The 16,939-nt window shown below is 45.2% G+C and overlaps 1 protein-coding gene across 7 annotated transcripts in view; it reads left to right on the forward strand.

The window, feature by feature from the left end:
• Positions 1-16,939, forward strand: part of cdc42bpab (CDC42 binding protein kinase alpha (DMPK-like) b) — a 69,197-nt gene continuing 52,258 nt past the window's right edge. For 4 of the 7 annotated variants that reach the window (XM_042218668.1, XM_005917127.3, XM_014332052.2 and 1 more), the window contains exon 1: positions 2-1,300. In XM_042218668.1, the coding sequence (XP_042074602.1) occupies positions 1,123-1,300 (178 nt within the window). In that variant the 5' untranslated portion in view covers positions 2-1,122. Of the gene's footprint in view, positions 1,301-16,939 lie in introns of all 7 variants that reach the window. The other 3 variants (XM_042218665.1, XM_042218666.1, XM_042218667.1) reach the window with 1 other exon arrangement.

Consider the following 16,939-nt stretch of genomic DNA (forward strand, 5'->3'; position numbering starts at 1 on the left):
TCTTTTCAGTTTAAAGCCTCTGGCATCGAGCCGCTGGTAGCTGACTGGGGAAAGACGGCAAAGCAGCGAACGACCGGCGGTGCAAAGGGAAGGACGGGGGGGAATTTAGGCTGTGTCCCGTATTTGGAATAAGCGAGGCTAGAGAATACAGCTTCCCCCTGACGTGAAACGAGCTTTTCTGTAACCTTCATAAGAGAAAAAAAGGAGCCGCATTTTTTCTCCTTTGACGGCTAACTTACAGGCTGGTTGGAACTCTTGGCTAACCATCGCGTTTGAACTGTGAAGAAACTAAAGAGACGTTGACGAAGATTGGGATTTAAAGAACATATCTTCCAGCAGTGAGTTGTGAAAACAAGGGGATATTATTTTAAAATATATATATATATACACATTGTCAGAGACAGACGGCATTTGGTTGAGACGTGTTAACGCTGCGTGTTACATGTCAACTCCCGGGAAAAGGGGGAAGTTGTGGCATCAAGGAACGGAGAAAAGTAGCGTTAACGTTAGCTCCCTGGTTAGCTGAACAGCTAACCTAGCAGGCTGCTAAGCTGCTGTCGCCCTTCCATTCCTGGAGCAGAGGAGGGGCGCTGGGGCTTTGTAGCATTGCAGATCTGGTTTGCATTTTTTGGATTGCTGCAAGAATGGAGAATCCCAAATATTTGTCTTAACTCAGGGAGATGTTCTGAACGGCTTCGACTAGGTTATTTTAAATATATATATTCTCTCAACGCCAGAGGAGAGAAGAAAACTGCCTGCTAACGCTGCGATTCCAACAAAATCAGCCGGCCCGGGGCAGCCAGGGTCTGTTACAGGCTTCTTTTCTTATGCACCCTTTGAGGGGTTGGGGGGATAGGTATTAAAAAATGGGGAAGTGCTGCACGTCTCACCCAGCTTCAAGGTACTGGCTCTCGAGAGGGAGGTCATGATTAGGCGGATTTTAACGCTTATTTAGCACCGGCTTGGCCTCAACGCGCAAAAGTTTGATTATTTTTCGAGACGTGCAGTGGCGAGAACTTTTCAAGGCCCCCCTCTGCGCTGACTTCCAGGCCGAGGAGGTGTTTGCTCGTCCAACCCCATCCATCACCATTGCTTCAAAAAGCCAACAGTAAGGAATAGAACATGTCGGGAGAGGTGCGTTTGAAGAAGCTGGAGAAGCTGATCCTGGACGGGCCGGCTCAGTCTAATGGCCAGTGCCTGAGTGTGGAGACGCTGCTGGATATCCTGGTGTGCCTCTATGATGAGTGCAACAACTCCCCCCTCAGAAGGGAGAAAAACGTCCTGGAGTTTTTGGAATGGGGTATGTATTCTTCTTATTTACTCCCTTTTCCCTTTCTTTCTTTGGTAAGATGATCAAGCTAATAATACTGTTGGCGCAGTGGCCCTCCCTTTCTCCCATCACATTCCTTTTATAGAAGCAGCAGGGCTCACTTTGGCCTCCTCTTAACACACTAGCTTGCACTAAAAACTAAAGAGAGAAGGGGCCAAGCAAGGCCACTTTACTCTCCTGTAGTTAAATGTTTTATGTGTTTTGGAAAAAAACAAAAGCATGTTGGAGGGTTAGACATTAAAACAGAAGGTGCCAGTTTATTACCAAAAACAGAGATGCTGTAAAATACCAAGCTGACAATGATAAAAGATCGGCTGGTGAGCAGGCCTGTTCGGATTTGAAATGCTTCCGGGACGGGTCCAATGAAGATGTTCTCTCCCCTGCAGGCCGCCATGTATTCCAGTGGGAATGCACTTAATGCGAAGTAGATGGCTTTCCTGTCATCACGGCTACTTTGCATGTCAGTTTGCTTGGGTTTGTATGCACGTGAAGGGTAGAGTTGTCCCATCAGACAGAAATCACTTGCACACGCCCATGCTTTGATTAGTTTCTACAGAGGAGGGGGGTTCTGCCTTTTTCTGGCTGTTTTGTAACTTTAAGACTCTCCAAGGTTAGAGAAAAGGAGAAGAGCAGGAAGACCACACACACCAACAAGAGAAGGTGTGTGTGTGTGTGTGTGACATTGGGGTTTGGTTTGTGCATGAAGCAGGAATGTGAACGACTCACCTTTTTTTGTTATGTAGGGCAGAGGCCCAGCTAGCTGCCGGAGCATGCCTGGCTGCCTGGACTGCGCTGTCTTTTACAGCCCTGAGAGAAGGGTGACAGTGCAGGAGCAAATCATTGACCTCACAGCAGAAATGTGGATTAAAACAAAAGGCAATGAGGCGACATATTAGAAGGAAAGCGCTTGTGTGTCATATCTGCAGGAATCTTTTTGTCTATGTATCTAAAAATACAAAAAACCCCTCTACAGACAGACTAGCCGTTTGGCCCGTCAGTGAGTGACTGTGTCACAGACAGGATGGCAGTTAAACACGTGTTAAATCTTTTGGCTGTGGCTGCTAAGTTCATCTACCCCACCAGCCACCATCTGGCCAACCTATTCTGTGCTTAAAAACGCAGTTGTGCAGGCTGGAAGTGGCTGGATTTGGCCATTGTTCATGTTTTTTGGGGGAGTCTGCATGAGGATGACGAGGTACTTTTGTGCCTCTGCTGAAACATGTTTCCTTTAGGACAATCAGTTGTTGCCCCCCCCTTTGCTAGTTCTCAGCTGATGTGCTGCATCAAGTTGGCTTTGCAACAATGCCAGTGAGCCCAAGCCTTTAAGGAGAGGCGCCTGAGTGCCAAGTGGTGACTTCATCGTGACATTTCCCTGTGTTGTCACTAGAAACTGAGCTCTAGCAGACACAACATGCAGATTCAAGCTGTCATAATTGCCTGTTGCTGCTTGTTATTTACCACTCCACTGATATTGAATCCTCCATATTTATGCATTTTAATAATGTAAGTTGAAATGGCTGCTCAAACAAAGCTACGGTGTCCTTTCCAGAATAGAAATGTGCCTTAATTGTAAAGTTCTAATTAAAAAGGGCCTTTCAACAAAATCCATTCAAAGGTAGCTCTTAAGATTGTTCTCATCCTCTGCCGCACACGTACAGTTACCACGGTGGACCAGGCAGTTGTTCTACTCTGGGCTCTGAAGGATGTCACTCAGAGAAGATATGACCTTACATGGTTCTGTCATGCAGCGCTGTCGTTGGCAGTGAATATCTACCCACGTGCAGTTCCATCCTTCTGTTTGCAAGTGGCATCCAATCAGCTAAAGCAGCGGACCCAACCCCCGGGCCTGGGACCGGTACCGGTCCGTGAGTCGTTTGGTACCGGGCCGCGAGAGTTGAGGCTCAGGTGTGAAATGTGTGGTTTTCAGGGTTTTTATCGTTTTTCAGCGTTATTTTGTTATCGTTTTTATCGTTAACTCTGTTTTCCTGGGTCTTTTCATGTGTGTTATGAATAAATCTTGTTTTTTTCGGTGCCGGTACTAGTTTTATTTTGTTGTATTTATCCATGATACCTTAAAGGCCGGTCCATGAAAATATTGTCGGGCATAAACCGGCCCGTGGTGCAAAAAAGGTTGGAGACCGCTGGACTAAAGGGATGGAAAAAGCAGATAAAATGGCTGGTTTCAGACACTGGTCGGTTGTGCACCAGGCTAAGTATATAAATAAGAATTATTTGGACTTGTGAACAATCTTCTGGCACAATTCTTGCTGGATTGGTTAATTTAAACAAGTTGATTTTCTAGCATGGACTTGGCTTTTAAGCGTAGTCTTCAAATTTTCAGTTTGCGTGAGACCGAGGGCTTGGCAAGGCCAGTCCAGAAGCTTAATGGTAGCATGCGCTGACCATTTCAAAACTCGTTTTGCTGTTTATTTGGAATCGCCGTCCTGTTGGGACACCCAGCTTTGTCCAGATTTCAGTGTCTAGCTGTTGAGTTGAAGTTGAAAATTTTGGATTCCATCCACTTTATGCAGTGTAGCAGAATAAGGCTATTACCATAGTGCGAGGGACAGCGGCCTCACACGTGGTTGTCCAAGCATCTCTCTCGTCTATAAAACACTTTCTTTTTTTCCAGAAGACATCTGAGCTGAAAATTTCAGTTGAGCTTGAAGGTGTTGAGTTTGGAGCCGAGGCGTCTTTCTTGGTTGGCGCCCTGTCAGTCCACGCTGATGTGAAACTTGCTTCACTGTGGACGGTTTGCAGTTCGTGGCCCGGGTGAGCCTCGGTGGTTCCCAGGCTCTTAATTTGAGCCTGCGTGGATCAGATGAGATCCGACGCTATTCGCGGTATGATGACTTGTATGTAAACGACTGACGAGCACTGTAAATATGCCAGTGTGTGACTGCAGAAGACATTGTGGACTTTGGTCAAACCAGTTTGCCCCAGTGGTAAACGGCTAGGGAAATCCTGTCCAGACAGATGTCCAGGATGTGTCACTTATCTGCCTGTCGTGCTTATCTGCAGCTCTGATATAGAAACAATTAAACATGTAGCGCGATACTCAGGGCTTCTTTTCCTGCATAGAATAACTAACATTTCCCCAATCATGTGCTGTCCAGAGCCGAAGGCGTCGAGCGCTGTAACAAAATAATTTCTGTAACTATTTTTGTGAATTTGGGGTTAAAATGTTAGTTTGGACATTTTGTGTCTGAGATGATCAGAAGTAACAGATTTGCAGCACTGACAGGTTCAGCTTATTTGCAGTGTTACTGCCCAAAGGCTTTTCTGAACCAGAAGAAACACCCTGCTGCTGGACGCACTAGGACAGCAAATAATCACGTTTCTTACATTTGTGTCATATTTCATATGTACTTCACAGCTGCTGCTGGTTAATTTCACTAAACATTTCAGCAGCTCAGGTTTCAGTGTTTCCCACAATAAGACTTGGTCTGGCCGGCGTGTTGTGACTTGTTTTTGGTCAGCGCGTTGGTGGTTTTTGTGTCAATTATGATTTCCTCACAGCCCGTAACCGTTCATACTGGGGCTTGAAGCGTGCCAGACTAGCTGAACTGGAGGTGTTTTATCCGAGTGGTGGTACGGGAATAATAACAGTCGTCTAGATCATTGCTGCATCTACATGATTTGCCATATTTGAACTGTGTTGGTGTTGAATCAGCTCATCCTTATGAAATCCAAAGGGCTGCTGCGTGACCACATCAATGAATGACACCTTTCAGTCTTTAACTATATATTTGTTTAAGAGTTATTCAGTGAAGAGCTCGGGGCCAAGAAGAAACCATTATAAACTGCCTCCCAGATGGTCTTTTATTATGGACCAGTGAAAGTGATTCAGTTCAGCTTTTGTAGTTAAAAACAGCGGCGTAACAGTGAGCCAGTCCAGACAATAGTTCTTCCCTCTCGGTGGAAAGATTTGAAGGAATCTGCGTGTAAGGTTTTAGCCCTGTGATAACGCGCGTCCACGGCAGCAGACCACACCTCTGTGGCATAGCTGCACACAAAAAGTATGGTAGCACTGAGGTCAAGTCTCGTCTTGTCCTCAAACGTTTTGTGAGCGTCACCACTCCCATGTTTTTCTTCTTCTTGGCAGAAAACCCAGCCACAGGGTCAAAGGAAGAAAGCACACCTGCTGCACATGTAGTGCGGTTCTCAGGATTTGGACACTTATTAGCTAAATGCTAACCAAAGTAGTGACACAGTGCTGTTATAGCTCCTTATTTGTACTTCAGCAGAGGAGCCAAAGTGCACGTGGCCAATAGGAGTCTCTATAGGAAACAGACTGGAACAGAAAGATGGTGTTAACACGTACTCAAAACACGGTTTAATCCTACATGCAGAAAAATGGTTCAAGATGGGCCCAGTGAAACCTAAGACCTCCTCAGCCTGTGAGCACTCGGCCTTTGTGCGGCACACAGAGGCTGCACCTTCGCAGCTGCCCTTTGTAGCCACGCCGCAGCGCCTGCGCGCCTTTTTGCTAATGCAGCACAGCCGTGACAAAGGTGCAGCAGTGTTCCCCTTTCTTCCCAACGATGTTTATGAAGCGGAGAAGAGGACAAACACGTGGAATGGGTTTGCTTTTCGTCTTGTTGGGTGACCTCATTCCAACTGAAATGGAGACCCCAACATGACCTGCAGCCACCGGGAACACGGGAAAGTACGCTGCATATCGCAGCATTTCCTGCGTCTAGCAGCTCAGGCCTGCGCGTGTGTTTATTCACTTGAAGCTGAAGTTCGGTCTGAGCCAGCAACTCTTCCCCCACACTTATTTTAAATTAATTACGCTGACATATTTCTGATTAAGCTGATTAAGAGTTAACTTGAAGAAAACGCTCCTCTTCTTTCTCAGCAGCTGAGCTACACCTACGGCCTTTTTCATGGAGCAAGCAGGAGATGAATAACGGATCAGTTTAGTTTCACATTGATCCGTGGCTTACGTAGGCAGGCGCCAACCCACCCATGATGGTGATCTTTCCAATCTCACTGCGCGCTCGATCTTTTTCTCCCATCGTCGCCTCCTTTGTGTTTGGCACCAGTCTCACTCCCCGGTTTGGCTGGCAGCTGAATGAGAGTGGGCGGCATTGCCAGGCCACAGTTGGCAAACATGGGGGAGGCTTCCTGACCTTTTCTCAGTCCAGACTCGATGTTAGCCTGCAGTGGCCAGCTGTTCAGCTGCAGCTGATGTGTGCTCCACCCTGCAAGGCTTTGGCAGCGTGCAACACACACACACCGCGCACACACAGACAAGCACACACGCACACACACACACACACACACACACACCACACACACACACACACACACACACACACACGCGCGCGCACACACACTCCTCGTGCCTATTGTGGGTTTTTTTTGCCTAACTAGGCTATCTCATAGTGCACAGACAGAGTTCTTCCCTGTTTTTCCGCTGTTAAAGAAAGAGCCGCCACTAAAATCACGCTGCTTCCAAAGAAGAATTTTTGGATCACATAGTTTAAAGTTGTGTCCACCACACCAAAAACAACCATGTTCACAACACTTTCTAAGCCTCTGTGTTTATACACTTGGTCCCTTCCACCGCTGCAGGTTGGGACCAAACATGCTCAGACTGTAACCTCTGCATTAAAGATCAGCGTCGAGTTGGAGTCACGCATAAAGGCCAACTCATCCTGGGGTTTTTCCCCTCAGTCAGGAGTGACCATATATAGATAAGAGGAGGGAGTGCTGAGTTATCAGCTTATTACTAAGGTATAAACAAGGCCAGGATTTGTTCTGCCCTACATTTTGTTAACTGAGGCTTCATTTACTTGAGTCACAGTTTGTTTATTAAATGATAAGTAACAGTACAGTCCTCACGCCTCCTCACAGACCCGTGCAGAGCTGGTAGAAGTACTTTGGAAAGTAATCACTGTCCATTAGGATGAACTTGGTTGGCAAAGCTAGTTCGGTGACTTGGATTAGCAGCATTCAAAATGAGAGACCACAGTGATGCAATAAAGAGAATCATCCTCTGTACAGTTTTCATGAAGCAGGAAATTAGCTTTTGAGACTGAAACTAGTTTGTGTGCAAAATGGGTATTTGGGCTAAGACGTGTCGTTTTAACACGGGAAACTACGGTTGTGGAGACTGCCTCTGGTGGCCATCTGAGGGATTGCAGCTTTCAGCACTTCATTTTTAGGCCTGGAGGTTTCCACAGAGCAACATAAACTAAGCTATTGCAAGCTGCTGTTCCAGCTGTGCTGCAGTAGCCGGCCTTATTCACGCACAGGAAATGTACGTTTTTATTTTACTTTACGATCCATCACCTGCGTGGTGGATCGTAAAGACAGAGCAGTGATTTATTGTGTGCAGACGATCTGGGTTTGGGTCTTGGACATTATGAAGAATCAATAAACGAAGTAACAGAAAAGGTTTCTGAAGAAGAGTTTGAGATAAATTGTAATTGGGTGAGAAAATATTTGACCCTCAAACAGGAGTGATGTGGAGAAAATGCATTTTATAACTCAAGTTCCCTAATCTGTATCAAATGTCAGTGTTTGTGTCAGATATTAAAATCGTGTTTGGCCTCGATCAGCAGCTGTTCTGCCGTTTCCTGTCTGGCTGCCCGGTGGCTTTGGCGGGCACAGTGAACAGGAAGGAACCACAACAGCTCGGTGAGGTGCTCCGGACCCAGCGGGTACATGATGTCATACGAGGAAGCGGGGACATCTGTATCGCATTGTGTCATTGTGTGCTCTGTGGCTCGTTTTGGTGTTTTGGACGCAGCAAGGTCACGCTGTTTATTTCCTTTCTGCTGAATTCCTTTTTCACAGCGACATGCCTGTTTGCTCGCTCTCATCAGCTCTCTTAGTGTTTCTGTCACTTTTTCACACCCGTGATCACAAATGCCAGCACGTGTCTGGAAAGGACAGATGATGGAGAGGCCTGCCCTGTCCTGCTGTCTGCAGCTTCGTTTTTGGACCCAAAGGGGAAACCGCTTACCCTTTCTTAGACCACGTATCCTTGTTCTCCACGTTTAATTTACTCCTCGTCTGAATTAAATGTGGAGCAGTTCAAAAACAGAATTCCCTTGCGCCTGAAACATGGCAGCTTTGTATACGCAGCTAAATTTGCTCTGCTGCTGAAAGTTACATTTTCAGATCATTCTTGGGTAACTCGAAAGCACCTCCTCCAACCAGTTAGCTTAACGTCAGCCAGGGTCTGTTGTATGCACAGGATGTCCAAGATTCCTGTTCTGTCTACTGAATATTGTTCCTGACTTTGGTTAGATTAAGCAAAGCTAACAAAATGTTAAATCGTCATCATGTCATAGTGATGTCATTTCTGCCATTTTTGGCGAGTGGAAGTTCTACATTTTACAGAGCCCCTCTGATGACATGGTCCAAAAAAATAAATAAATTGCAGCCACAAAATACTATTTCATGCCCTCGAAATACTTATTTGTGGCCACGAAATGCTAGTTTGAGGGCACGAATTGGGTATAACGTGGCAACGAAATAGATGACGTGCGCACATCATATTGATACAATTCCTGGACAGCTCCGTAGAGACATAAGCATGAGAGTAGGCTAAACCTACACACCGTGGACAGAGACGGTATGATTGGGTTTTATTTTAGGCTGGGAATGAGCTACAAATGCATTTTGAAAAATTGCAATGCAAGGAACCGTTATTACGGAGAGACATTTAAACAGGATACTGCGAGCCCAGTTTACAGACGTAAGCACGACCTGGACGCCGGGATAGATTTTATTGTCAACCAACTGCAAGGGCCTGGGAAGGATCACTGTTATCGGTCAAGTGTTTCGTGCCCTCGAAATAGTATTTTGGACTGTGTCATCAGAGGGGCTCCGTAACATTGACATTTCATTGCTAACTGATGTCTTGCTTTAACTTTATCTGTTTCATTAATGGGGAGATTCACCTTACCTGTGATAGCAAAGCTGGCTTTTGTTTTCATTTGGAGTCCACTCTGGGGGACCTTCACCAGGGTAACACATGTGAAATTGTACATTTTCAGCATATTCACAGTTGGCCGTTGAAACACTTGGTTAATCTGTTGGGAGCGTTGTAGGCAGAGAAATGCCTGTTGGTAGTTGTGTCATCAGAGAGTGGCAGGGGAAGGCTTCCCAGAGGACGGGCATGGAGCTTATCAGCCAGCCCCTCAGGATCCCCGGGGTCTGACTGCACATGCCCCCCCCCTGCCCTTCTCTCTCCTTTTTCCACTTTTCTCCACCTTCATTTCTCCTCATTTTCACATCTTTTCCTTTCTTCTGTTCCTCCCCTCACAGTGGCTGCTAGTTGGCTTTGGCTGACCTCCCCATTCAGCTGTCTGTCCATCACTGCAGCCAGTGTTTGCAGACTAAATGAAAATGAAGCTGTTCGGCTTTTGGCTCGTCATGTTTCTTTTCCTGCTGCAGCTGGAGTGCAGCCTTTCTTGCATTAGCACAAAATAAGTCATCATTTCCATCTTTTTAGGAATCGCGTCTTATACTTGGTACATAGTGCTCAGATAACCTCATTCAGGGCTTTTACTTAAGTAATTGCTGCCAGTTTGAAGCTGAGGGGAGTTTGTTGAGACTTCAGTGTGACTCGATGCTTTATTGTTATTCTGTGCATGCTGAGGGGAACAAGTTGGTCTCCTCCTGTAATGACTCTTAATCTCAGAGGAGCAATTAGTCAGCGAGACTTACCGAGTGGACAGCAGTCACACTCATCAACGCCACACACTGACCAACAGTGTGTTCCCCTTTTTCTTTGTTTTTTTATTTAAATGTCGTCAAAGGATGAATTTGGGGAAAACTGCTCGCCCCCTTTCAGCCCATTCAGCTGAGACGGTCCCATCGCCAGCTGGCGAAGGCGCTCGCTTGCATAGTTTTGTCTTTTCCCATACTCACTCACTGAACTGGAATTGTGTCACCGGCCTTACTGAGGAAACAGAAAACCATTTTGCAGTGATATTGGAAAAAAGGTCTTAGAGAGGCGCATTTCAAAGACTAGTTCATTAAAACCACACGGAGTGTTTATGTGAATGACTTTGAAAGTCTCTTTATGTCTTACATTAACTGTGGATGTTGTTCAGTGCACTCGAACGACACTGCTGTTCTTCTGTGCTGTGATAGACCTTTGATGTGAAACCTTCTGGAGAAAACGTCACCTTTAACCACCATAAAGTCGATGCACAATAGCCACAGTTTGGCCTCAATGCATTTCCTGCTCAGTCCAGCTCAAACTGTTTGTACACTGTTGTATGATTTATGTAATATTTAAGGAAGGTGTTGGTGTTCTTCGGCATACGTATTCAGCAAGGTCGGATTCTCAAAGAGGGAAAAGTTCAACTCTGAGGTGCAAGTAGCCTAAAATCATCGTTCTTTGTTGTTGTTCTTTTAAACCCACATGTTCCTGTCAGCTGGCTGATGTGCCAGCAGCTTGACCCTCCACTGCCTCAGACCTCAGATCAAAACCTCTTAGTTTAACCTCAGCTGCCTTGTCACTGCTTACTAGCTCACAAACATGGGAGAAAATTGCAGCGTATGATCTTCCCTGGACCTTTGGTTTCTCCTGCTCCCAAGTTTTTTCCTCCTCGTACAGAATCTTTCTCTGACATCCAGACGAGGAGCCAGACGATTTGGCCTAAAATCTCATCATGGTACAGGCAGATGCCAAGAGCCTCTGCTTGTCCAGGCTTGAACTAGCTGCCAGCAGGGAAACGATTCTTTCTTCTTAAGAGTTTATTTGACACTGGCTCTGCTAATGGGAACGTGTTCCTAATTTATATTTCCTATTGTCTCGTAGTTTGGATGTAACGTAACATTGGCATTTGTCGCGTCCCAGTAAGAATTCATTCCAACCAGATGGGCGTCCAAACTCAGGCATGTGATGTTTTTTTTTTTCTTCAGTTATTGGGATGTTATTTATTGGTTATTGCACCAGCTGTGGCAGGAGGAACAATTAGGCAATCAGTGCCATGACGAGAGTCCCGCCACTGCACGTCACAAGTTGTGTTTCGGTGACGCTGCGGACTAGTTTTCAGTCGTCCCTGAGGTATTGCTAGTGTAGTTTTTATTTTGCTCTGCTGCTGTGTTACAACCCGGCGTGGCTCTTGATATGGCCACCAGTCGATGTCGTGGAACCCCCCGCTTCGTGGGTAATGTGGAGGCGGTCTCTGACTTGTGATGTAAACACTGTCAGGGGTTAGCTTGATCATTTTAAATATCGTCAAGCCCCAATTTTTACTATTGTTGTCAGTACCTTTGACTTTGATGCATCCTTTGCAGCATTATTTAATTTTATGTGTGTGAATGGATGGATGACTGAATGTAGTGTAAAGTGCTTTGGGGTCCTTGGGGTCTAAGTAAAGCGCTACACAAATACAGGCTATTTACCTTTTATGTAATGGTACTGCAGCATTAGTAGCTGAAAATGTAATTTTGATGCAGTAATTGGAGTTTAAAAAGCTTTTCGTTGGTTATTTCATGAAAAGCCAAATTAAATCAGTTGATGGTTCGAGTGCAGCACCTTTGACTAACGTGGCTGCTGCAGGACTCTGTTGTCCCCCGGCTGCTTTGAGCAGAGGGCTCAGCTCTGTGTAAAAAGCGCTGACTCAGGCCCCAGCCCCTCACGGCCGGGCTGCCTGTGGAATTTGGAGCTGAGGTGCAACGTTGGGGAGAGCGGCAGCTGTTTCGATGAAGCCAGGTCTGGCTTTTTGTCCACCAGCACCACTCGCACATTCGTTCTGCTCCTCTGTCTGTCAGCTCTCACTTTCTTTCACTTTCTTTTGCTCCACACTTTTACAGCACAATATTCCCTTTGCCTCAGTATCCTCTCCTCTTTTCCTCACCTCCTGTTTCTCGCCCTGTTTGCTCTTTCCTCCCCCCCAGACTGCTGCATCCCAGCTTTGCCTGGTGACAGAGACTGCTGGCTTTGCTTGTGTCTGTGCAGGGCAGCAGTGCTACGCGCTGTGCATATTTGTTCATACTCCTCTCTTTCTCAGGATATGTTTGCACACTTTACCTTAACATGAAGTGCATAAAGCACCACATGTGTAGAAGCTGACAATGTAGACAACCTTCAGCATCTTGACAGGACGGAGCCGAGCTGCATCCCTGCTAAAGCACACACTTTGATCCTTTATTGCATGCTGTCATATTTATAAAAGGGGACTTCATGCCAAAGAGAGAGGATTGGTATTTGCCCTCTGAATTTGCTCAGACTAAATAAGGACTGAACACACCAGGGGCCAAATTAGCAAGAGTGTTAGAACAGTGCTGCAGCCGCTTACAGCCAGGCTATGAAATCCCACAGTTGCTGAGAAATGTAGCGACATTTTTATCCACTCCTTGCTGTTTTCAAAGTAACTGATTTTAATAGGGATTTTTTCTATTAGGTACTATTGCAGTGGTGGATGCTTATAATAAATATGACCACATTTTCAGATAATGAAGTTGGTGTACGTGCGGGTAATTACTGCGATCCTTAGACGCGTTTCAAAGGTTTGTTTGTTTTTTAATTCTTTGTTCTGTATGATGTTACTAAGAGATCAAATTTTCTGGCTAGGAGGGGCAGCCAATCAGAACAAAGCTGGATTAAAATAACTTTGATGAACTGAGGGGTAGAGCCCTACCACCCACTGATTTTCACTTAAACAGGCAGCTGTTTTTTATGTGCATTAAAGTTATATAAACATTTAACAGTGCAAATGCAAATTCCTTGCTTAAAGTTTAACCAAAAGGCATTTCCAGTAGAAATGGGCTGACATATCCTGAGCATAACCATGTTTAATATCCACTGAAGTTAAAAAGAGGTGCTTTGCAACATTAAACTGCAGTGTGCCAAATAAAAAAGTCAAATATGTATTTTTCGGACCATAAGCTGCACGAAATTATAAGACGCATTAAGCGAAACAAAGCAGTCAGATAAATCAAACTTTATTAAACTCATTCTTCTTGCTTCCTCCACTTCTGTACCATTGATTCATTAATGCTGAATCCTCTGCAGCGGCTCTATTCCCATGTTGTTGCAGTATATGAATGACTAACCTGGTATTGTGGATGGATTATCTCAGTTGTTCTCCTGACTGAAGTTTGGTCCGTTTACAGCATCCTGCCATGCGATTGCATTTGTCTCTAACCATGAAGAACCTTCACGTTAACTTTTATAAGTGGAAAAGTGTTAGTGTTTGTCCTCCAGCTTCACTGTTTATGTTATGCTAACATAGCTGTGTCGCTAGCGATCATGTAGCACATCATTATATAGCAGCTAGCCCAACTTCAGTAACCCTACAAACGTCACTGCTGTTTAGTTTTCTGTCTCCATTCATGTTGGAAGTGACAGCAGAGCTGTACGTCTGAATGCTTCAGAAACCTCTCAGTCAGAACATGCTATATCATGTTTAGGTAACTAGCGAAACTAGCGAGCTAACTTCCTGCTAACTTCTAACTCCGTTAAATGTAATAAATCCTGTTTTCATGGATGCCTGGATGTTAAACTTAGTTACACCTGGTAAAGCAGCAACGCTGATCATTTTAGTAAAGATGAAAGAGTTTAGACAGTTTAACTCTCAGTGATGTCGCAGTGTTCGTTTGACTTTGGGACCTGAAGGGCGGAGTTTAGGACCCAGATTACTCCCAGATTTACGAGCACTTTATTCTGACAAATACGGTAATAACGACGGCCCGCTGGCATGCTCTACCAAAAAATAGTGCTTTGTTGTGTATCTAACGGACGAAAGCCAAACCAGTTCCACATCACTGAAGCATTTTTACAAACCAGTTCAGGTTCATCTGTTCCACTCAACGATCCGCTTTCGCCCTTCTCATTCTCTGTCGCTGCCGTGATTTTTCGGCATGTGCGTATGAAAACAAAGGCACTGCGCATGCGCGTTTTATCCATATTCTATCGCAATATTTCATTTTCTTATCGTTGGCTAACATTGTACCGGTATTACCGTGAACGGTATGATATGGCCCAGCCCTACTGAGGGGTTGCACCAAGGTCCAGTATAAGATAAAGGATTCTTTTTAACTGCCAGGATACAAAACTACTCCAGTAGAGTCCAGGATTCGACTCTACTGGAGCTGGAAATGAGAGTTAAAGAGAATTATACAGACTTATAAAAGTATAGAGGCGCATAGCCAAACAGTGGAAATTAATAAGCATCATATCGCACATCAGCATCTTCTCTACTGTAGCCAAGGAATGCAGCTGGTGGATAACGGTCAAAAACAGTAATCGAGCTAATTGTGCTGTAGTTTAATCGGCATGATAACACACTGCACTCAATGAGCTACGAGTAATGCTGAATTTCTCTTATTCACCCGCTCCTTGTCCCATACATCAATACTCCCACCCACACATGACTCAGTGGATTCACTGAACATCTCACTGTAGCTCGTTTGTCCGTGATGGTATGTGTTAAAGTTCCTTGATCGGCTTTCCCCCCGTTTCCAAACGATGGACGCTGTCAGTCGTGTGTGCTTAGTCAGACCACTCTGGGACACATAAGCATTCAGTCTTGCAATTTGTGGTATTTCGGCTCAATCTTCGTAACTGGATAATGAGAGGGGGAATGTGACAAATTAGGCGAAGATGATGAGAGCACGAGCAATGAGGACAAATTGAAATAGTTGAAATAGATTAGGGGAGCCCACAGAGCTGGCTCGTATCGGTTGTAGTTGTCGTTCTTTGTGCCTCCGTGCTGCTTGCTGACGCTGATCAAGTGTTGACCTTGGCTCGTAGCGTGGTGGCGATTTGACAGTTACCTGCCTATTTTTAGGCTGTCTTTAATATCTACACTGCTTTATGCATTTATGTCTCTCGCACTCGTTCTGACCTCCTGCCTTCGGAGACACATGAGTCAAATAATGTCAGCAGCTCGTCAGCACAATTCTCCATCTTCCACCTGAATGGCGGTCATTCAGGCCGGTGGAGCTTGTGTGCAGCTGATTCGTTGTCTGGGCGAATTCTCGATGGTAAAACAAAGCGTCTGTGCAATGCTGGGCAGTCTGGTTACCCAGTGTCTCATAAGCCTGTTTGTTCCACACACAGTGATTTGGTGGTTTTGTGGATAAGTGTGTGAGAATGGGTTTGTGACCTGTAATGCACACAACCGAGAGACTGACTGTAAATAGACGTCTCAAAATTGCCCCAAACATTAAAATGAATTCTTTGTGGTTTGACGAGCCCACAGCCCACCACGCCGTCCTGCGCCGTCCCTCTCCTGAGAAGCCTCTGGTGGAAATCCTGCGGTCGAACTGATTGTCATCTCAATTGTTTTCCACTGAGTCGTCTCTGTTGTTCACCTCTATATATAGACAGCTGCCTCACACAGTTTCCTCCCTCTGCTGAAGGTCAGCATACAGACAAAACAATTGGGCATCACCCCAAATCCATTTTTTTTTCTCCCCTCGGGCAGTTAAAACAAGACCAATTAGGTGCTTCACTCATTTTTCCTTCCTGTTCATTGATTGGACAGATTTTAAAGGCGACACATGTTTATTAGAAGGAAACGTCATGTATATCAAATATTTCTCAGCTTGGGCTTTTATTAGAAAGAGTGTGTAGCGTTTGTAGCAAGCAACCGTGAAATCCGTGAGGTTTTTCCCTCCTGATACTGTTGGACAGTTTAAATACTTTGTCCTCATCCCTACAGCAGTCATATCCTCTCCCCATCCAAACCGTTCTCACAAGCTCAGCAGTTCCTTGGGACAAAAGTTCGTTTGGACTCATTAGTACATTAGAGTCTCTGTAAAATCACAAAACTTTATTGTTGGCCATTTGGTTCAATTAAACTGACACTATTTTTACATTGTTTTTTCAACTCCATATTTTGAGTATGATTCTAGGACTTTCATCTTTTCAGGTTTAAAATAATCCTTATTTATTTAATGCTGGGCCTTGGCTTAGGCATTCGTGAAACGGGCTGTTCTATTTCTCCGAACCATTTAACTTGAAGCGAGCATTCTTCTGACTTGATGCTTGTAAACGTTTATATGCTGAAGAAGAAGAAGAAAGACTCTTATAGGCTTTTGTAAAGACGGACTCTAAGTAACTGAACAGTTGCCCTTTGGTTGGGGTGTTGAGCAGACAGTAAGCTGGCCGTAACCACAGATCCTTGATGGAGGCTTTGCTTTGGTTTAAAATTTCAAATATTTCATAGATTTGAAAGTCCCTCACGTGTGACGAGGTCTAATGGTTTCCAATAGACCTGAATAGCTTTCTATGGGCGGTATCAGCAACATCTGCTTTATCTGTGTTTCCTCTGCTTTTCCAAATAAAGTCGGCTTCTTCTGTCAGTGGCCTCTTTCTCCATTAGAAACCCAGGTTGTTTCTCTCACATTGAGTCCACCCAGCAGTAAAAGGATGATGGAAGACAGGAACGTGACCCTCAGCCTGTGCGCACCCACTGCAGGTGTGTGGAGGTGGAGCAGTACCTGGTGGTACTCCACGCTACGTCCGGCACTGTGCAGCCTGCGGTTATCAGCATGTTGAGAGATTCGGTGCCGGCGATCACCTGGGGTTGTCTCGCATCCTCGTCAGAACAAGTGACCGTCCCCGCTGTATGTAGCCTGACTCAATCTCCTTATCAGTGAGGTCATTAGCCCTGTAACTGTTAT

This window comes from Haplochromis burtoni, unplaced genomic scaffold, assembly GCF_018398535.1.
Source record: "Haplochromis burtoni strain Fernald_Lab_line unplaced genomic scaffold, NCSU_Asbu1 Contig_22, whole genome shotgun sequence".
Classification (NCBI taxonomy): domain Eukaryota; kingdom Metazoa; phylum Chordata; class Actinopteri; order Cichliformes; family Cichlidae; genus Haplochromis; species Haplochromis burtoni.